General features: G+C 44.7%; 2 protein-coding genes and 1 long non-coding RNA gene across 4 annotated transcripts; 1 reads left to right on the forward strand and 2 right to left on the reverse strand.

Moving 5' to 3' along the window:
• The first annotated feature begins 2866 nt into the window (after nt 1-2866).
• On the forward strand, nt 2867-3301 carry LOC123111622 (uncharacterized). Its single transcript, XR_006454582.1, has 3 exons — nt 2867-2922; nt 2962-2966; nt 3187-3301. It is a non-coding gene; the product is annotated as an uncharacterized lncRNA (long non-coding RNA).
• LOC123111621 (protein FLUORESCENT IN BLUE LIGHT, chloroplastic) lies at nt 3256-6129 on the reverse strand. 2 transcript variants are annotated; one of them, XM_044532445.1, is made up of 5 exons: nt 5845-6129; nt 5382-5506; nt 4989-5148; nt 3973-4293; nt 3256-3691 (listed from the first exon to the last, which is right to left on the reverse strand). In XM_044532445.1, the coding sequence occupies exons 1-5, from the start codon at nt 6071-6073 to the stop codon at nt 3489-3491; spliced, it is 1038 nt and encodes a 345-aa protein (XP_044388380.1). In that variant the 5' UTR covers nt 6074-6129; the 3' UTR covers nt 3256-3488. The 2 variants fall into 2 exon arrangements, with proteins under 2 accessions (XP_044388380.1, XP_044388382.1); XM_044532447.1 differs by having other exon boundaries at nt 5374-5506.
• A 13046-nt stretch (nt 6130-19175) lies between these two features.
• LOC123111623 (uncharacterized) lies at nt 19176-21635 on the reverse strand. The gene is made up of 4 exons (XM_044532448.1): nt 21322-21635; nt 20859-20983; nt 20466-20625; nt 19176-19770 (listed from the first exon to the last, which is right to left on the reverse strand). The coding sequence occupies exons 1-4, from the start codon at nt 21548-21550 to the stop codon at nt 19310-19312; spliced, it is 975 nt and encodes a 324-aa protein (XP_044388383.1). The 5' UTR covers nt 21551-21635; the 3' UTR covers nt 19176-19309.
• Between the last annotated feature and the right edge of the window lie 518 nt (nt 21636-22153).

The raw sequence follows: 22153 nt of genomic DNA on the forward strand, positions 1-22153 counted from the left end.
TGAAGACTTGGTGCACGTGCCTGGGCCAACCCTATTTAGTGCAAATAAATTCCACAACATTAGTAATGTTGCAAAACTTGCTCCCGCAACATCACCTATGTTGCATGAATGTGGAGGAAAAAAGATTTCTGCAACATTACCTTTGTTGCATAAAAGTGGAGACATTTTTTTTCTGTAACATCACCACAGTTGCAAATTTTCTGCAACAATACCATTGTTGCAAAAGTTACGTCATGTCTCCGCACAAAGTCTCTGTTTGAGCAACAATCAACTTGTTGCAATTTGTGAAGTAGCAACAATCAACTTGTTGCAATTTGTGAAGTCACATGATATAGCCTGTATGGTCAGAGACCGTGTGCGGGTATTTCATGGCACCCTGGCCCTTCGATGATTCTCAATGGAAGATCGGGGCGTTTTTGACCAATTCTTTTGTAAATAAAAAAATATCCGTTTTTGGATAACTAATATCTTAGGGGGATATGGGAGGCCCAGACGTGTCCGCCATCTGGAGTCTGATGGGTGGGACCCACGAGCAAACTCGTAGAAACCCATTTGTCCGATGGGAGTTGAGCGGTGTGCATCCATGTGGCCGCTCTGGTGCACAGCCCGAGGGCCAAACTGCTGGATGGCAAGCCTTGACCCTACTATCTTCATTTTCATCCCTTTCGTCCACGCCGCCACCATGACCCGGTCTACGTCTTATTGTTTAAGCTCCAAGCTTGATGTCGACCGGTAGCCATGGTCGGGTTGCCTACTACAAGATGCTGACCCATGGTCTCGCAAAAAAAAAGGAGCTGACCCGATAGAGATCCTAGTGAAGATGGAGGCATGACACGTCGCTCGCATTGCAACCGGACGGGGTGATTGTAAGCATAAGGAGGAGGAATAGTTTCTCATGCCGAGATAAAAAACTCAAGCGCCATCCGTTTCCTATTTGATTTCAGAACAACGGAATATCATCACCCGTGGTTCACTTGACACATCAGAGTTTTTTTTTTTCGCGGGATGACACATCAGAGTTTTATCCCACTACCAGTGACCACGAGGCCGATGGCTCCGGCAAGAATGTCCTTGACATAGCTGATGGCAAGTAGATCCTTTGCTTATTTTTAGCTATGTACGTACATGAATTTTATTTTGTACTCCCTCTGTTTTTAAATATTTGTCTTTTTAGAGATTTCGATGAACTATCACATACAGATGTATATAGACATATTTTAAAGTGTAGATTCACTCATTTTGCTTCATATGAAATTCATTTGTTGAAATCTCTAGAAAGACAAATATTTAGGAACGGAGGTAGTATGTGCTAATATGGATTGAGGATCCGAAAATGGAGACTATGATTGCAATGTCTAAAATTGAGGGGTGATACTATGGACACGTCCGAGATGTATAGGGGTCTAGATTTGTGCAGTCCGGGTATACATATCTAATACCCAACATCTGTAGCGATTCTTTGTAGAAATAAAATATCAGAGGCCTCCATAAACTGAAGAAGGTGGAGCTGCACTCAAGTCCTCATTTGGTGCTCGAGATCTGCAACTCCTGGAGCCGGTGGACATTTTATTCTGAGCGTCACGACACAAACATCAAAATTTATTAATGGGGTTTGACGAACTCGATCTACTTCCCGGGCCATGAGTATTGGCGCTCCTCACATGATATTGTGGCCGCCCGAGTGCCGACACACGCTGTTGCCTCCCCTGCATGCCTGTCTATACCCTCCCGGGGGTTCTACAGGAAATCAAGTCGGACTCCGGCACTAATTGTATCCTATCCACACTCACACATAATATTCAACACAAACTTAACTTGATGAATATTCTTCACCATCTTAAATTTGTTCATGTGTTGAACTTCCATGTACTTCGGTCTTGGGTGGCCTCCTTCGTAGATTATTGAGAGCTATACGACGAGTCTGACTTGCCCTAGACCCATCGTCTCCATGGTACCTTGCTGCTACTCCTACAATTCTAGTCTATGTGGATCCACCTACAAGTGCATCTTTGCAACTTGTAAAGGTCTGAAGCCGTCCTCTCATTGACAGAGCCATGTGCAATCCAGCAGGGGCCGCCGCCAAGTTTTTGCCCTCCCTGGTTTTCTCTTGCACCCAAGAACCGCCAATGAGTGCTCTCTCCCATCATTATGGTCACCTCATCCTTCATGATTCTCATGGTCCTCGTCAAAATGGAAGAGCATACCACCATCATGAAGAATTCCAAGCAAAATGATATTCCCTCTTAGCCCTGGCACATGGCTGACTCTCAAAGCACTCGCTTAACTCCGTCAAACAACTTGATTTTGATGTCACCTACTTCAGCAATACGACTAGCCAATGCCATCAAGCATATAGGCTAACCAAACTCACTAGATTTGAACGAAGAGAACCACTCCTGGTTGGGAGCCACATAAGAAGTACTAGCTGAATCCAACATCCACGCTTCACCTTTAGTCCACGTGCCGATACTACGAGGACACTATGAGGACATCACTACGGATATCTGAGTCATCACCAAAAGCTGTCGTGTTAGCACTTACGATTGAGATCTGGACAGTCCTTCCACGTATGTACGCGCTGCTTACACTTGTGACTCGACACCTTCTTTTCCTTTTCTTGTCCTTCCCTACCCCATGTCCTTTCCTCCCTAGCTCACACTTGAGCAGAAAACCTTCACCATGAGAGACTTCTACTGTGTTCTTCTTTCTCATATCATAAGATACTGAACTATGATATTTTTCAAGCTTGGTGCTGTTACAAACTTTTAACCAATAACATAAAGTATGCCCAATCTGTATTTGTTTCCACATGCAGTGCATACAAATATGAGAAGTGGCAAAGGAACTGAAAACAAATTCAGGGACAGGCAGTGATAGGTTGAGGTATTTCTTTAAAATTTTCAAGTCGGAAAGCTGGATTTCGTTTGTACTCCCTCCGTTTCTTTTTACTCCGCATATAAGATTTGGTTAAAGTCAAACTACACAAAGTTTGACCAAATTTATATAAAAAAATATGAACATCTACAATACTGAAACTATATAGTATGAAAATACGTTTCATGGTGCATATGATAATATTGATTTCATATTGTGAATGTTTATATTTTTTAATATAAAGTTAGTCAAACTCTACAAAGCTTGACTTTGACCAAACCTTATATGCAGACTAAAAAGAAACGGAGGGAGTACTTACAGTAAGCTATTACTACCAAAATAACTACACAGCATGCTACTGACCCAAATGATCTCACATAATTCAGGGGAAACAACTTAGAAGATATAATAAACCAGAGTCTTTTTTGTTGACAGGAACTGCACATCTACAAAACATCATATGACTAGTGAAGAACGAAAAGTTTAGTGGTGTTTGCATTCTCACAGGTAGCACACACACACACACACACACACACACACATGCACGCACGCACGCACGCACGCACGCGCGCGCGCGTGCGCGCGCGCACACACACACACACACACACACTGTTTCAGTCATTCTCCAATCTTGCAATGTACTCATCGTAGAACTTGCCTGCCTTCTCGAGCTCACCAACTTCGGTGTAGCAATCGGCTATTGCCCCATATGCCTCAGTGACACCTGAATCCTCTCCAGTCATCTTGGAGATGCTGAGAACCATGGAGTGGTACTTTATTGCTTCCTTGTAATTTCCTTGTCTTTGCAATGATGCTCCTGATGAACGCAAAGGACTTCCGTCAGTTTGGATTCACAATAAATAAATAAAAATGGGCACCACAATGCTTGCAATTAGTACTGCTACTCTGTTTATACGATTCAGTTTGTTATGGTGAAATTGTATTTACATTATCATGTTCAAACTACCATTGGCATGTTCAGAAGGGCGCAAATTCTGCTGAGCTCTCTAGGCAACGAAAGATGCATCAAAGCACAATCAGTTTCAAATGTGCGTACGAGCAAATGATAAATGAAATTCATGCCAAACAATGACGGACCTAATCCTCGTGCCGCCTTCTTCTCTTCAACATGATCACCCAAAGATTGTGCAAGATCAAGAGCTGCCTTAAACTCGGAAAATGCCTTGTCTGGAGCTTGGTTTCTCAGGTAGTTCTTCCCAGTCCTCAGATATGCGAGCAGGCGCTGTTTGTGAGGATCAACAATGACTTCTGATTCTGGTATCTTACTAGCAGCCGGTGCATAGCTCAAAGCAGGAGCATAAGATTCGATCTTGGCTTGTCTTCTCAGTGAAGCATTTATCTGACGTAGCTGATCATTAAGCTTTTTAAGTTCCCCTTTCCTTTGTCTCGCAAGGAGCCCTGCATGGTTTCTGAATTGTTCAATGTAAAGTAGGAAATGTTGCACCTCCAGAGAGGCAAACATATTACGGAGCTTACGGAATAACCAAGGGAAAATAAGTACTACATGAAGTAACTACTGAAATGTCATTTTCTGTACAAACAAGAGCATGATGGAAAACGGACATCACAAAAGAAACTGTCATTGCCGGAAATAGTCATATAGGCAAAAGCTAACTGCACCATGCTTGAACAGGCTGAAAGAATTCGTCTTTAAGGATACATACACATTTTTTTCATGTAATAAATAACAAGCAAAAAGACAAAAGTGAATGTGTGTTTGTCTTTGGTTTTCTTGAGTTGTACTTGCGCCATGTCTTTGGTTTCGTTGAGTTGTACTTTGTGCCTTCTCGGTGCTCTCCTTCTAATACAATATGACACACACTTTGGGGCGCTTTTGGAGAAAAAAAAAACGTTATAAGGCTGTAGATTAGATTTCTACGCCTCCCTGAAGTTGTCAGCAGTTCAAGTTTTGCATATTTTTTTAATGTTCCAGATATTCATAATTGCTCAAGACGTTGAGGAAGTATCAGAAAAAAACATACTATATAAGGAAAAACAATTGTGTAGTGTTGGGCTGAACCTTAAAGCTACTTTGCTAGCCACAAACACTTTCCTATGTGCTAAGATCCTGTTAGCTTACAATGTGATATTACCTCCAACAGTAGCACCAACCATGGCTATCGCAAACAGCAGCGGCATGTTAGGAAGAGAGTACCCCGGGTCACATTCTTCTGCCAAGCAACTGGGTGGCATCGCAAGCATGACAGCACTGCTGGTCACCAATGCTTTCCCGAAACAAGAAGATACAGCTTCCTGCAAAGAGATATGAGTCGTATAACGTTATAGCTGAGACATCAACATAACTGCATCTGCAAGCAGTTCAAATGGAGCTCTACTGAGAATTGAAATAATACTATACTATCCGTTGAAAACACATTCAAGGCAAGTAAGGCATATTTCAGCTTTATGCTCAATCAAAGGTCCGGTCCATCTTGATTATTCGGTGATACAACGCTAAAAATAGATCGAGAGACTCACCATCATACCTGAAGATCAGATGTAGACTTGATAAGGAAATGACCATGTCCATTAGCTATATCAAAGTTGTCGCTCCTAGGACGCACCGCATCAGTCGACGATGAGGCATGTCTAGCTACAAGAAACATTCGCTCTGCGGGACAGAATTACATAACATGTCAGATATCATTAAATGGCATGTAGTAGTAGAATAAGAAACAGTCGATGCAGTAATAGATTGTGCTAATGACAAGGTTTTTGACCAAACATTTTGCATCTAGCATTTTTAAGAAGTTGATGAATTATGACAAGCATACCGAAGTCGAACATAATAAAAAAAATATGCATCTCCAATCTAACGCTGGAAAGCATTAAAGGCATGAAGGTCAAGGGGATAGTCGCCATCGCTCAGGGATGCCCCAACATTACGGTAACGAGAGATACAAGCAATACTGCAATAATGTAGGTGGATGGGAGGCGATGAACACTCACCTGAGGTCTCGGGGAGTACGGCGTTTAATCTCGTGGTAGAACCTCCGTGGCTTCGCCGGTACTGCGGCGACGGCGCCGCCGCCGGTGGGGAGAGACGCATTAGAAGCGGCATCAGGAGGATAAGGAAAATCTCCTCCCCTGTGCCTGGTTGGGTGTCGCTTCGGGAAGATGATAAAGTGCCTCGGTTGTTTTTTTGCGCATAAGACCCGAAAATATTAAAATAATACATCTTGGTTTGAATCCCCAGTACCCTGATTTTGCGTCCCCAGTGCCCCCTTGCTCGCGCGGGGCCACCTTGGATGCGGTGAGGCGCCTGAGTTCCTCCTCCGGCGGTGTCTGATTGGTGTTTGCCGCCGATGGAGCTGATCTAAGCCTCGGGGCCCCTCTAACGGTGCAGGACAGGCTGACGGCCAGAATATCAGCTTTTGACCGCTTATCCGACAAGGTGGGGGCAGCTGCGCCTTCTCGAATCCAAATTTCAAACAGCTTGACGGAGAGAGGGGCAATTCGGCCATCAGATCAGGCTAATGTGGCAGCCCAGGAAGGAGCGAGTCCTGCTGAGAATGTCTCTCCTGTCTTGGATTCCGTGCCGCTGCCAGAGGCGACAAGGGAGTTGGTGCTGTTGGGGAACGTAGTAATTTCAAAAAATTTCCTACGCACACGCAAGATCATGGTGATGCATATCAACAAAGGGGAGAGTATTGTCCACGTACCCTCGTAGACTGAAAGCGGAAGCGTTCTGACAACGCGGTTGATGTAGTCGTACGTCTTCACGATCCGACAGATCCAAGTACCGAACGTACGGCACCTCCGAGTTCAGCACACGTTCAGCTCGATGACGATCTCCGGACTCTGATCCAGCAGGGTGTCGGGGATGAGTTCCGTCAGCACGACGGCGTGGTGACGATGATGATGTTCTACCGACGCAGGGCTTCGCCTAAGCACCGCAACGATATGACCGAGGTGGAATATGGTGGAGGGGGGCACCGCACACGGCTAAGGAACGATCACGAAGATCAACTTCTGTGTCTTGGGGTGCCCCCTGCCCCCGTATATAAAGGAGCAAGGCGGAAGGCCGGCCGGCCCTTGGGGCGCGCCAAGGAGGGGGGAGTCCTCCTCCTAGTAGGAGTAGGACTCCCCTTTTCCTAGTCCAACTAGGAAGGGGGAAGGGGGAAGGAAAGAGGAGGGAGAGGGAGAGGGAAAGAGGGGCCGCGCCCCCTCCCCTAGTCCAATTCGGACTCCCCATGGGGGGGGCGCCACCTCCTGGGCTGCTGCCCTCTCTCTCCCCTCAGGCTCACCAAGGCCCAATACTTCCCCGGGGGGTTCCGGTAACCCCTCCGACACTTCGGTTTTCTCCGAAATCACCCGGAACACTTCCGGTGTCCGAATATAGTCGTCCAATATATCAATCTTTATGTCTAGACCATTTCGAGACTCCTCATCATGTCCGTGATCACATCCGGGACTCCGAACAACCTTAGGTACATCAAAACATATAAACTCATAATGAAACTGTCATCGTAACTTTAAGCGTGCGGACCCTACGTGTTCGAGAACTATGTAGACATGACCTAGAACTGTTTCCGGTCAATAACCAATAGCGGAACCTGGATGTTCATATTGGCTCCTACATATTCTACGAAGATCTTTATCGGTCAAACGGCATAACAACATACGTTGTTCCCTTTGTCATCGGTATGTTACTTGCCCGAGATTCAATCGTCGGTATCTCAATACCTAGTTCAATCTCGTTACCGGCAAGTCTCTTTACTCGTTCTGTAATACATCATCTCACAACTAACTCATTAGTTGCAATGCTTGCAAGGCTTAAGTGATGTGCATTACCGAGAGGGCCCAGACATACCTCTCCGACAATCGGAGTGACAAATCCTAATCTCGAAATACGCCAACCCAACAAGTACCTTCGGAGACACCTGTAGAGCACCTTTATAATCACCCAGTTACATTGTGACGTTTGGTAGCACACAAAGTGTTCCTCCGGTAAACGGGAGTTGCATAATCTCATAGTCATAGGAACATGTATAAGTCATGAAGAAAGCAATAGCAGAATACTAAACGATCAAGTGCTAAGCTAACGGAATGGGTCAAGTCAATCACATCATTCTCCTAATGATGTGATCCTGTTAATCAAATGACAACACATGTCTATGGTCAGGAAACATAACCATCTTTGATCAACGAGCTAGTCAAGTAGAGGCAAACTAGTGACACTCTGTTTGTCTATGTATTCACACAAGTATTATGTTTCCGGTTAATAAAATTCTAGCATGAATAATAAACATTTATCATGTTATAAGGAAATAAATAATAACTTTATTATTGCCTCTAGGGCATATTTCCTTTAGTCTCCCACTTGCACTAGAGTCAATAATCTAGATTACATAGTAATGATTCTAACACCCATGGAGTCTTGGTGTTGATCATGTTTTGCTCGTGGAAGAGGCTTAGTCAGCAGGTCTGCGACATTCAGATCCGTATGTATCTTGCAAATTTCTATGTCTCCCACCTGGACTAGATCCCAGATGGAATTGAAGCGTCTCTTGATGTGCTTGGTTCTCTTGTGAAATCTGGATTCCTTCGCTAAGGCAATTGCTCCAGTATTGTCACAAAAGATTTTCATTGGACCCGATGCACTAGGTATGACACCTAGATCGGATATGAACTCCTTCATCCAGACTCCTTCATTTGCTACTTCCGAAGCAGCTATGTACTGCGCTTCACATGTAGATCCCGCCACGACGCTTCGTTTAGAACTGCACCAACTGACAGCTCCACCATTCAATGTAAACACGTATCTGGTTTGCGATTTAGAATCGTCCGGATCAGTGTCAAAGCTTGCATCAACGTAACCATTTACGATGAGCTCTTTGTCACCTCCATATACGAGAAACATATCCTTAGTCCTTTTCAGGTATTTCAGGATGTTCTTGACCGCTGTCCAGTGATCCACTCCTGGATTACTTTGGTACCTCCCTGCTAGACTTATAGCAAGGCACACATCAGGTCTGGTACACAACATTGCATACATGATAGAGCCTATGGCTGAAGCATAGGGAACATCTTTCATCTTCTCTCTATCTTCTGCAGTGGTCGGGCTTTGAGTCTTACTCAACTTCACACCTTGTAACACAGGCAAGAACCCTTTCTTTGCTTGATCCATTTTGAACTTCTTCAAAACTTTGTCAAGGTATGTGCTTTGTGAAAGTCCAATTAAGCGTCTTGATCTATCTCTATAGATCTTAATGCCCAATATGTAAGTAGCTTCACCGAGGTCTTCCATTGAAAAACTCTTATTCAAGTATCCCTTTATGCTATCCAGAAATTCTATATCATTTCCGATCAGTAATATGTCATCCACATATAATATCAGAAATGCTACAGAGCTCCCACTCACTTTCTTGTAAATACAGGCTTCTCCAAAAGTCTGTACAAAACCAAATGCTTTGATCACACTATCAAAGTGTTTATTCCAACTCCGAGAGGCTTGCACCAGTCCATAAATGGATCACTGGAGCTTGCACACTTTGTTAGCTCCCTTTGGATCGACAAAACCTTCTGGTTGCATCATATACAACTCTTCTTCCAGAAACCCGTTCAGGAATGCAGTTTTGACATCCATCTGCCATATTTCATAATCATAAAATGCGGCAATCGCTAACATGATTCGGACAGACTTAAGCATCGCTACGGGTGAGAAAGTCTCATCGTAGTCAATCCCTTGAACTTGTCGAAAACCTTTTGCGACAAGTCGAGCTTTGTAGACAGTAACATTACCGTCAGCGTCAGTCTTCTTCTTGAAGATCCATTTATTTTCAATTGCTTGCCGATCATTGGGCAAGTCAACCAAAGTCCACACTTTGTTCTCATACATGGATCCCATCTCAGATTTCATGGCCTCAAGCCATTTTGCGGAATCTGGGCTCACCATCGCTTCTTCATAGTTCGTAGGTTCATCATGGTCTAGTAACATGACTTCCAGAACAGGATTACCGTACCACTCTGGTGCGGATTTTATTCTGGTTGATCTACGAGGTTCAGTAACAACTTGATCTGAAGTTCCATGATCATCATCATTAACTTCCTCACTAATTGGTGTAGGTGTCACAGGAACAGATTTCTGTGATGAGCTACTTTCCAATAAGGGAGCAGGTACAGTTACCTCATCAAGTTCTACTTTCCTCCCACTCACTTCTTTCGAGAGAAACTCCTTCTCTAGAAAGGATCCATTCTTAGCAATGAATGTCTTGCCTTCGGATCTGTGATAGAAGGTGTACCCAACAGTTTCCTTTGGGTATCCTATGAAGACACATTTCTCCGATTTGGGTTCGAGCTTATCAGGTTGAAGTTTTTTCACATAAGCATCGCAGCCCCAAACTTTTAGAAACGACAACTTTGGTTTCTTGCCAAACCATAGTTCGTAAGGCGTCGTATCAACGGATTTTGATGGTGCCCTATTTAACGTGAATGCGGCCGTCTCTAAAGCATAACCCCAAAATGATAGCGGTAAATCAGTAAGAGACATCATAGATCGCACCATATCAAGTAAAGTACGATTACGACGTTCGGACACACCATTACGTTGTGGTGTTCCGGGTGGCGTGAGTTGCGAAACTATTCCGCTTTGTTTCAAATGTAGACCAAACTCGTAACTCAAATATTCTCCTCCACGATCAAATCGTAGAAACTTTATTTTCTTGTTACGATGATTTTCAACTTCACTCTAAAATTCTTTGAACTTTTCAAACGTTTCAGACTTATGTTTCATTAAGTAGATATATCCATATCTGCTCAAATCATCTGTGAAGGTGAGAAAATAACGATATCCGCCACGAGCCTCAACATTCATTGGACCACATACATCTGTATGTATGATTTCCAATAAATCTGTTGCTCTCTCCATTGTACCGGAGAACGGCGTTTTAGTCATCTTGCCCATAAGGCACGGTTCGCAAGTACCAAGTGATTCATAATCAAGTGGTTCCAAAAGTCCATCAGTATGGAGTTTCTTCATGCGCTTTACACCGATATGACCCAAACGGCAGTGCCACAAGTAAGTTGCACTATCATTATCAACTCTGCATCTTTTGGTTTCAACATTATGAATATGTGTATCACTACTATCGAGATTCATCAAAAATAGACCACTCTTCAAGGGTGCATGACCATAAAAGATATTACTCATATAAATAGAACAACCATTATTCTCTGATTTAAATGAATAACCGTCTCGCATCAAACAAGATCCAGATATAATGTTCATGCTCAACGCTGGCACCAAATAACAATTATTTAGGTCTAATACTAATCCCGAAGGTAGATGTAGAGGTAGCGTGCCGACCGCGATCACATCGACTTTGGAACCATTTCCCACGCGCATCGTCACCTCGTCCTTGGCCAGTGTTCGCTTAATCCGTAGTCCCTGTTTCGAGTTGCAAATATTAGCAACAGAACCAGTATCAAATACCCAGGTGCTACTGCGAGCTCTAGTAAGGTACACATCAATAACATGTATATCACATATACCTTTGTTCACCTTGCCATCCTTCTTATCCGCCAAATACTTGGGGCAGTTCCGCTTCCAGTGACCAGTCTGCTTGCAGTAGAAGCACTCAGTTTCAGGCTTAGGTCCAGACTTGGGTTTCTTCTCCTGAGCAGCAACTTGCTTGCTGTTCTTCTTGAAGTTCCCCTTCTTCTTCCCTTTGCCCTTTTTCTTGAAACTAGTGGTCTTGTTGACCATCAACACTTGATGCTCCTTCTTGATTTCTACCTCCGCAGCTTTTAGCATCGCGAAGAGCTCGGGAATTGTCTTTTCCATCCCTTGCATATTATAGTTCATCACAAAGCTTTTGTAGCTTGGTGGCAGTGATTGGAGAATTCTGTCAATGACGCTATCATCCGGAAGATTAACTCCCAGTTGAATCAAGTGATTATTATACCCAGACATCTTGAGTATATGCTCACTGACAGAACTGTTCTCCTCCATCTTGCAGCTATAGAACTTATTGGAGACTTCATATCTCTCAATCCGGGCATTTGCTTGAAATATTAACTTCAACTCCTGGAACATCTCATATGCTCCATGACGTTCAAAACGTCGTTGAAGTCCCGGTTCTAAGCCGTAAAGCATGGCACACTGAACTATCGAGTAGTCATCAGCTTTGCTCTGCCAGACGTTCACAACATCTGGTGTTGCTCCTGCAGCAGGCCTGGCACCCAGCGGTGCTTCCAGGACGTAATTCTTCTGTGCAGCAATGAGGATAATCCTCAAGTTACGGACCCAGTCCGTGTAATTGCTACCATCATCTTTCAACTTTGCTTTCTCAAGGAACACATTAAAATTCAATGGAACAACAGCACGGGCCATCTATCTACAATCAACATAGACAAGCAAGATACTATCAGGTACTAAGTTTATGATAAATTTAAGTGCAATTAATCATGTTACTTAAGAACTCCCACTTAGAAAGACATCTCTCTAATCCTCTAAGTGATCACGTGATCCAAATCAACTAAACCATAACCGATCATCACGTGAAATGGAGTAGTTTTCAATGGTGAACATCACTATGTTGATCATATCTACTATATGATTCACGCTCGACCTTTCGGTCTCAGTGTTCCGAGGCCATATCTGCATATACTAGGCTCGTCAAGTTTAACCTGAGTATTCTGCGTGTGCAAAACTGGCTTGCACCCGTTGTAGATGGACGTAGAGCTTATCACACCTGATCATCACGTGGTGTCTGGGCACGACGAACTTTGGCAATGGTGCATACTCAGGGAGAACACTTTTATCTTGAAATTTAGTGAGAGATCATCTTATAATGCTACCGTCAATCAAAGCAAGATAAGATGCATAAAAGATAAACATCACATGCAATCAATATAAGTGATATGATATGGCCATCATCATCTTGTGCTTGTGATCTCCATCTCCGAAGCACCTCCATGATCACCATCATCACCGGCGCGACACCTTGATCTCCATCGTAGCATCGTTGTCGTTTACGCCATCTATTGCTTCTACGACTATCGCTACCGCTTAGTGATAAAGTAAAGCAATTACAGGGCGTTTGCATTTCATACAATAAAGCGACAACCATATGGCTCCTGCCAGTTGCCGATAACTTCGGTTACAAAACATGATCATCTCATACAATAAAATATAGCATCACGTCTTGACCATATCACATCACAACATGCCCTGCAAAAACAAGTTAGACGTCCTCTAATTTGTTGTTGCAAGTTTTACGTGGCTGCTACGGGCTTAGCAAGAACCGTTCTTACCTACGCATCAAAACCACAACGATAGTTTGTCAAGTTGGTGTTGTTTTAACCTTCACAAGGACCGGGCGTAGCCACACTCGGTTTAACTAAAGTTGGAGAAACTGACACCCGCCAGCCACCTGTGTGCAAAGCACGTCGGTAGAACCAGTCTCGCGTAAGCGTACACGTACTGTCGGTCCAGGCCGCTTCATCCAACAATACCGCCGAACCAAAGTATGACATGCTGGTAAGCAGTATGACTTATATCACCCACAACTCACTTGTGTTCTACTCGTGCATATGACATCTACGCATAAAACCTGGCTCGGATGCCACTGCTGGGGAACGTAGTAATTTCAAAAAAATTCCAACGCACACGCAAGATCATGGTGATGCATATCAACGAGAGGGGAGAGTATTGTCCACGTACCCTCGTAGACCGAAAGCGGAAGCATTATGACAACACGGTTGATGTAGTCATACATCTTCATGATCCGACCGATTCAAGTACCGAACGTACGGCACCTCCGAGTTCAGCACACGTTCAGCTCGATGACGATCCCTGGACTCTGATCCAGCAGGGTGTCGGAGATGAGTTCCATCAGCACGACGGCGTGGTGACGATGATGATGTTCTACCGACACAGGGCTTCGCCTAAGTACCGCAACGATATGACCGAGGTGGAATATGGTGAAGGGGGGCACCACACACGGCTAAGGAACGATCACGAAGATCAACTTCCATGTCTTGGGGTGCCCCCCTGCCCCCATATATAAAGGAGCAAGGGGGGAGGCCGGCCGGCCCTTGGGGCGCGCCAAGGAGGGGGGAGTCCTCCTCCTAGTAGGAGTTGGACTCCCCTTTTCCTAGTCCAACTAGGAAGTGGGAAGGGGGAAGGAAAGAGGAGGGAGAGCGAGAGGGAAAGAGGGGCCGCGCCCCCCTCCCCTAGTCCAATCCGGACTCACCATGGGGGGGGGGCGCCACCTCCTGGGATGCTGCCCTCTCTCTCCCGTCAGGCCCACTAAGGCCCAATACTTCCCTGGGGGGTTCCGGTAACCCCTCCGGCACTCCGATTTTCTCCAAAATCACCTGGAACACTTCCGGTGTCCGAATATAGTCGTCCAATATATCAATCTTTATGTCTCGACCATTTCGAGACTCCTGGTCATGTCCGTGATCACATCCTAGACTCCGAACAACCTTCGGTACATCAAAACATATAAACTCATAATGAAACTGTCATCGTAACTTTAAGCGTGCGGACCGTACGGGTTCGAGAACTATGTAGACATGACCTAGAACTGTTTCCGGTCAATAACCAATAGCGGAACCTGGATGTTCATATTGGCTCCTACATATTCTACGAAGATCTTTATCGGTCAAACGGCATAACAACATACGTTGTTCCCTTTGTCATCGGTATGTTACTTGCCCGAGATTCAATCGTCGGTATCTCAATACCTAGTTCAATCTCGTTACCGGCAAGTCTCTTTACTCGTTCCGTAATACATCATCTCACAACTAACTCATTAGTTGGAATGCTTGCAAGGCTTAAGTGATGTGCATTACCGAGAGGGCCCAGACATACCTCTCCGACAATCGAAGTGACAAATCCTAATCTCGAAATACGCCAACCCACAAGTACCTTCGGAGACACCTGTAGAGCACCTTTATAATCACCCATTTACGTTGTGACGTTTGGTAGCACACAAAGTGTTCCTGTGGTAAACGGGAGTTGCATAATCTCATAGTCATAGGAACATGTATAAGTCATGAAGAAAGCAATAGCAGAATACTAAACGATCAAGTGCTAAGCTAACAGAATGGGTCAAGTCAATCACATCATTCTCCTAATGATGTGATCCCGTTAATCAAATGACAACACATGTCTATGGTCAGGAAACATAACCATCTTTGATCAACGAGCTAGTCAAGTAGAGGCATACTAGTGACACTCTGTTTGTCTATGTATTCACACAAGTATTATATTTCCGGTTAATACAATTCTAGCATGAATAATAAACATTTATCATGATATAAGGAAATAAATAATAACTTTATTATTGCCTCTAGGGCATATTTCCTTCAGGTGCCTGTTGCCCAATCAACGGTTCCCGAAGGGGAGCACACCTCCTTGGTGGTTGCCATCTTGGTCGTCGAGTCGCAAGGGGCCTACCCAGAGGCGATGTGCCAAGCGGACGCGGCATAGGACATGAGGAATCCCGAGGCAGACAAGGACAAGACTCCCCTGTCGGCGCCTGCTGCTGAGATCGCCATGGGTCCGGAGGGATCGGGAGAGGTTTCGAGGGGCCCCGCGCCCGCCCCCTCGATGCTAGTGGTGGGAGCCACAGAAGGAATCCCGAGGTATGCATATAAGGTTCCTGTAGAGGGCTTGTGGGATGCGTCGGGACCTCCACTCACGCCGCATGAGGGGTTGGATGGTGGGGCCATTGATGGGAATCATGGCCATGCACGTACAGAGACACACGTCCTACCTGGGCACGACCTTTCGGCTATGGCTCCTGGCATATTGGACATGGATTTATCTGGCTTAGCTTCCTTGGAAGACCTGGAGATGCACCCGCCTACATCTTGTGAAGAGTAAAAGGCTTTAACAACACTCACGGAGGGAATGACTAGTCAGGAAGCTTTGGCATTCACTCGGCTGAAAAGCTTCTGCTCCAACATTGTGAAGAAGCTCACTCCTCCACTACTGAAAGAAGTTCAAGCCGCGGCGCTTCGACCACAAACAGAGCCTTTCACCCCCAAGCGCACCACTCGTGTGATGAAGCGCTCGGCTCCTGCTTGCACCACCAAGGCCACCCCGGTGGAAAACATGCTGTTAAGGGCCCTGGGTTTGGTCCCTAAGGACCTCACTACTGATGATGATGCGGTCCAGGAGCTCAAGGACTTGTTTGACTTCCCCCTTCAAGAGCAACATGTGAGAGTGATTGTGGCCCTGTTTGGCAAGACAGTTCCACTGCACGATAGGGAGGCGAGCGCGGCGAGAAGCGTTGAGGCAATATAAGCCTCATGTGTGGGTGCAGGAGTGGGTGGCTTCCTTTGGCATGGATTTAAGCCCCACACTTATCTGCTAGAATGTTCGTGGCCTCAACAACTCGGCCAAGAGGAAGGCGGTCAAGGTGTTCATCGACATAGTCAAGATTAGCTTAGTTTGCTTGCAAGAAACTGAATTGGATGTAATCGATAAGTACATTGTCATGCAATGCTTAGGCCCGTCATTCGATGGTTTTGCTTACATGCCTTCGGAGGAAACTAGAGGGGGTATCCTGCTGGCTTGGGACTCCACTGTGGTGGACGTGGTGGGTGTGCATAACGATACCAACTTCCTCACAGGTTGGGTGCAACCTAAAGGAAGCACACCGTGGTGGATTTCGGTGGTTTATGGACCGCAAGGGGATGAGCTCAAGACCAAATTCCTTGAGGACCTGTCGGCAAGAAGAGCGACTTGCCCGGGAGCTTGTATGATCCTAGGAGACTTTAGCATGATTCTTAGAGCACCGGAAAAAAGCAATAGCAATCTCAATAGAGGAATGATGAACAAATTTAGGCAATTCGTCGATGAGCATGAGCTCAAGGAGCTATACATGCATGGGAGGCGATTCACGTGGTCTAGTGAGAGAGACATGCCCACGCTTACCAAGATAGGTCGAGTGCTGGTCTCGGTGGATTGGGAGCTGGATCACACGGACAATTTATTGCAGATGTTGTCTACACAGATCTCTGATCACGCACCACTACATCTAACTACTAATGCCCCTTTCTTTCATAAGAAGAGGTTCAGATTTGAGATGTTTTGGCTCAAGCTGGAAGGCTTTGAGGCTGTCGTTTGTGAGGCTTGGAGATGTGATGAGCGGATCATAGACCCATTCCAGAGACTGATACGTCTCCAATGTATCTATAATTTTTGTTTGTTCCATGCTGTTCTATTATCATTCTTGGATGTTTTGCAATCATTTTATAGTCATTTTATATCATATTTTGGTACTAACCTATTGACATAGTGCCCAGTGCCAGTTGCTATTTTCTGCATGTTTTTTACATCACGGGAAATCAATATCAAACGGAGTCCAAATGCAACGCCACTCCTGGAGGATTTTTTGGGCCAGAAGAAAGCCAGTGGGCCAAGGAAGCACCTGAGGGGCTGCTCGAGGGGAGCAGCACCCACCAGGGCACGCTAGGAGGCCCAGGCGCGCCCAAGTGGGTGCTGCCCACCTTGGGTGCCTCCCGAACCGCCTCTTTGCTCTACAGATACCACAATATTCCAGAAACTCTAGCGGAGTCGACGAAATATTGATCTAGCCGCCGCAGAGTCCAGAACCACCAGATCCAATCTAGACACAGTCATGGAGGGGTTCACCACTTCCATTGGTGCCTCTCCTATGATGCGTGAGTAGTTTTTGTAGACCTACGGGTCCATAGTTAGTAGCTATATGGCTTCCTCTCTCTCTCTCTCTCTATTATCAATACAATGGTCTCTTGGAGATCCATATGATGTAAGTCTTTTGGTAGTGTGTTTATTGGGATCCGATGAACTTTGAGTTTATGATCAGATCTATGTTTTTATCCATGAAAGTTATTTGAGTCTTCTTTGATCTATTATATGCATGATTGCTTATAGCCTCATATTTCTTCTCCGATATTTGGGTTTTGTTTGGACAACTTGATCTATTTATCTTGCAATGGGAAGAGGTGCTCTGTCGTGGGTTCGATCTTACGGTGCTTGATCCCAGTGACAGAAGTGTATAGTTGCTACTAAGGATAACAAGATGGGATCTATATCTCCGGAATAGATAAACGGATCCCATCTACATCATGTCATAGTTCTTATTGCATTACTCCGTTTTCCCATGAACTTAATACACTAGATGCATGCTGGATAGCGGTCGATGTGTGGAGTAATAGTAGTAGATGCAGGCAGGAGTCGGTCTACTAATCTTGGACGTGATGCCTATATAATGATCATTGCCTGGATATCGTCATGATTATTTGAAGTTCTATTAATTGCCCAACAGTAATTGTTTTCCCACCGTTTGCTATTTTTCTCGAGAGAAGCCACTAGTGAAACCTACGGCCCCCGGGTCTCTTTTCATCATATTTGCCTTTGCGATCTATTTTCTTTGCATTTATTTTCAGATATATTAAACCAAAAATACAAAAATACCTTGCTGCAATTTATTTGTTCCGCGATCTATTTATCCTATCTACCACTTTTTACCTCATGTTATTTGCCTACTTGAGGCGCTGTACCCTAAAGGGATTGACAACCCCTTTAACACGTCGGGTTACGAGTATTTGTTATTTGTATCTAGGTGCTATTTACATGGTGTGAGGAGGTTCCCCTACTGGTTTGATAACCTTGGTCTCATCACTGAGGGAAATACCTACCGTCGCTATACTGCATCATCCCTTCCTCTTTGGGGAAATAGTGACGTAGTTCTAGCAAACATCAAAAGGAATTTCTGGTGCCGTTGCCGGGGAGGATCTTCAACATCAACAAGGTTCCTAATCACAAATCTCATCTCCTCGCAATTTACATTATTTTCCATTTGCCTCTCGTTTTCCTCTCCCCCACTTCATAAAAGTTTGTCATTTTATTCGCCCTCTTTCTCGTTCGCCGTTTTTTCGCCAGATCTATTTGTGTTCTTGTTTCACTATGGCTCGTTTGAATTCTCCTCCTTTGTTACCAGATGTTGAAGTTCTATACTTCAAGCAAAAGCAAGGAGAAAATTTGAAAGATGCTTGGTACAGGCTTATGGAATCTTATCGTGTTTGCAACCTAAAGGGAGATGCAAGAATTTGCTTAGAAATTTTTAGGTAGGATTGGCTTTGCATCATAGACAACTCTTGGATTTTGCCGCAAAAGGGAATTTTATCGAGCTTGATGTCAATGCTGCCTATGAAATTTTAGAAGGAATTTTGGGGGTTCCACCACAAAAGAAAGGGTGTCCTTTCATCCCAGAGGGAGTCCAAATTTTGGACAAACTCGGTGATTTGCATAAATATATGGTGGAATTCCAAAAATATAATGAACTTCTCAAACATCTCAATGGTAGTATCAATCGTATAAAAATGGGCACCACAATGCTTGCAATTAGTACTGCTACTCTGTTTATACGATTCAGTTTGTTATGGTGAAATTGTATTTACATTATCATGTTCAAACTACCATTGGCATGTTCAGAAGGGCGCAAATTCTGCTGAGCTCTCTAGGCAACGAAAGATGCATCAAAGCACAATCAGTTTCAAATGTGCGTACGAGCAAATGATAAATGAAATTCATGCCAAACAATGACGGACCTAATCCTCGTGCCGCCTTCTTCTCTTCAACATGATCACCCAAAGATTGTGCAAGATCAAGAGCTGCCTTAAACTCGGAAAATGCCTTGTCTGGAGCTTGGTTTCTCAGGTAGTTCTTCCCAGTCCTCAGATATGCGAGCAGGCGCTGTTTGTGAGGATCAACAATGACTTCTGATTCTGGTATCTTACTAGCAGCCGGTGCATAGCTCAAAGCAGGAGCATAAGATTCGATCTTGGCTTGTCTTCTCAGTGAAGCATTTATCTGACGTAGCTGATCATTAAGCTTTTTAAGTTCCCCTTTCCTTTGTCTCGCAAGGAGCCCTGCATGGTTTCTGAATTGTTCAATGTAAAGTAGGAAATGTTGCACCTCCAGAGAGGCAAACATATTACGGAGCTTACGGAATAACCAAGGGAAAATAAGTACTACATGAAGTAACTACTGAAATGTCATTTTCTGTACAAACAAGAGCATGATGGAAAACGGACATCACAAAAGAAACTGTCATTGCCGGAAATAGTCATATAGGCAAAAGCTAACTGCACCATGCTTGAACAGGCTGAAAGAATTCGTCTTTAAGGATACATACACATTTTTTTCATGTAATAAATAACAAGCAAAAAGACAAAAGTGAATGTGTGTTTGTCTTTGGTTTTCTTGAGTTGTACTTGCGCCATGTCTTTGGTTTCGTTGAGTTGTACTTTGTGCCTTCTCGGTGCTCTCCTTCTAATACAATATGACACACACTTTGGGGCGCTTTTGGAGAAAAAAAAAACGTTATAAGGCTGTAGATTAGATTTCTACGCCTCCCTGAAGTTGTCAGCAGTTCAAGTTTTGCATATTTTTTTAATGTTCCAGATATTCATAATTGCTCAAGACGTTGAGGAAGTATCAGAAAAAAACATACTATATAAGGAAAAACAATTGTGTAGTGTTGGGCTGAACCTTAAAGCTACTTTGCTAGCCACAAACACTTTCCTATGTGCTAAGATCCTGTTAGCTTACAATGTGATATTACCTCCAACAGTAGCACCAACCATGGCTATCGCAAACAGCAGCGGCATGTTAGGAAGAGAGTACCCCGGGTCACATTCTTCTGCCAAGCAACTGGGTGGCATCGCAAGCATGACAGCACTGCTGGTCACCAATGCTTTCCCGAAACAAGAAGATACAGCTTCCTGCAAAGAGATATGAGTCGTATAACGTTATAGCTGAGACATCAACATAACTGCATCTGCAAGCAGTTCAAATGGAGCTCTACTGAGAATTGAAATAATACTATACTATCCGTTGAAAACACATTCAAGGCAAGTAAGGCATATTTCAGCTTTATGCTCAATCAAAGGTCCGGTCCATCTTGATTATTCGGTGATACAACGCTAAAAATAGATCGAGAGACTCACCATCATACCTGAAGATCAGATGTAGACTTGATAAGGAAATGACCATGTCCATTAGCTATATCAAAGTTGTCGCTCCTAGGACGCACCGCATCAGTCGACGATGAGGCATGTCTAGCTACAAGAAACATTCGCTCTGCGGGACAGAATTACATAACATGTCAGATATCATTAAATGGCATGTAGTAGTAGAATAAGAAACAGTCGATGCAGTAATAGATTGTGCTAATGACAAGGTTTTTGACCAAACATTTTGCATCTAGCATTTTTAAGAAGTTGATGAATTATGACAAGCATACCGAAGTCGAACATAATAAAAAAAATATGCATCTCCAATCTAACGCTGGAAAGCATTAAAGGCATGAAGGTCAAGGGGATAGTCGCCATCGCTCAGGGATGCCCCAACATTACGGTAACGAGAGATACAAGCAATACTGCAATAATGTAGGTGGATGGGAGGCGATGAACACTCACCTGAGGTCTCGGGGAGTACGGCGTTTAATCTCGTGGTAGAACCTCCGTGGCTTCGCCGGTACTGCGGCGACGGCGCCGCCGCCGGTGGGGAGAGACGCATTAGAAGCGGCATCAGGAGGATAAGGAAAATCTCCTCCCCTGTGCCTGGTTGGGTGTCGCTTCGGGAAGATGATAAAGTGCCTCGGTTGTTTTTTTGCGCATAAGACCCGAAAATATTAAAATAATACATCTTGGTTTGAATCCCCAGTACCCTGATTTTGCGTCCCCAGTGCCCCCTTGCTCGCGCGGGGCCACCTTGGATGCGGTGAGGCGCCTGAGTTCCTCCTCCGGCGGTGTCTGATTGGTGTTTGCCGCCGATGGAGCTGATCTAAGCCTCGGGGCCCCTCTAACGGTGCAGGACAGGCTGACGGCCAGAATATCAGCTTTTGACCGCTTATCCGACAAGGTGGGGGCAGCTGCGCCTTCTCGAATCCAAATTTCAAACAGCTTGACGGAGAGAGGGGCAATTCGGCCATCAGATCAGGCTAATGTGGCAGCCCAGGAAGGAGCGAGTCCTGCTGAGAATGTCTCTCCTGTCTTGGATTCCGTGCCGCTGCCAGAGGCGACAAGGGAGTTGGTGCTGTTGGGGAACGTAGTAATTTCAAAAAATTTCTACGCACACGCAAGATCATGGTGATGCATATCAACAAAGGGGAGAGTATTGTCCACGTACCCTCGTAGACTGAAAGCGGAAGCGTTCTGACAACGCGGTTGATGTAGTCGTACGTCTTCACGATCCGACAGATCCAAGTACCGAACGTACGGCACCTCCGAGTTCAGCACACGTTCAGCT

This window comes from Triticum aestivum, chromosome 5B, assembly GCF_018294505.1.
Source record: "Triticum aestivum cultivar Chinese Spring chromosome 5B, IWGSC CS RefSeq v2.1, whole genome shotgun sequence".
Taxonomy (NCBI): Eukaryota; Viridiplantae; Streptophyta; class Magnoliopsida; order Poales; family Poaceae; genus Triticum; species Triticum aestivum.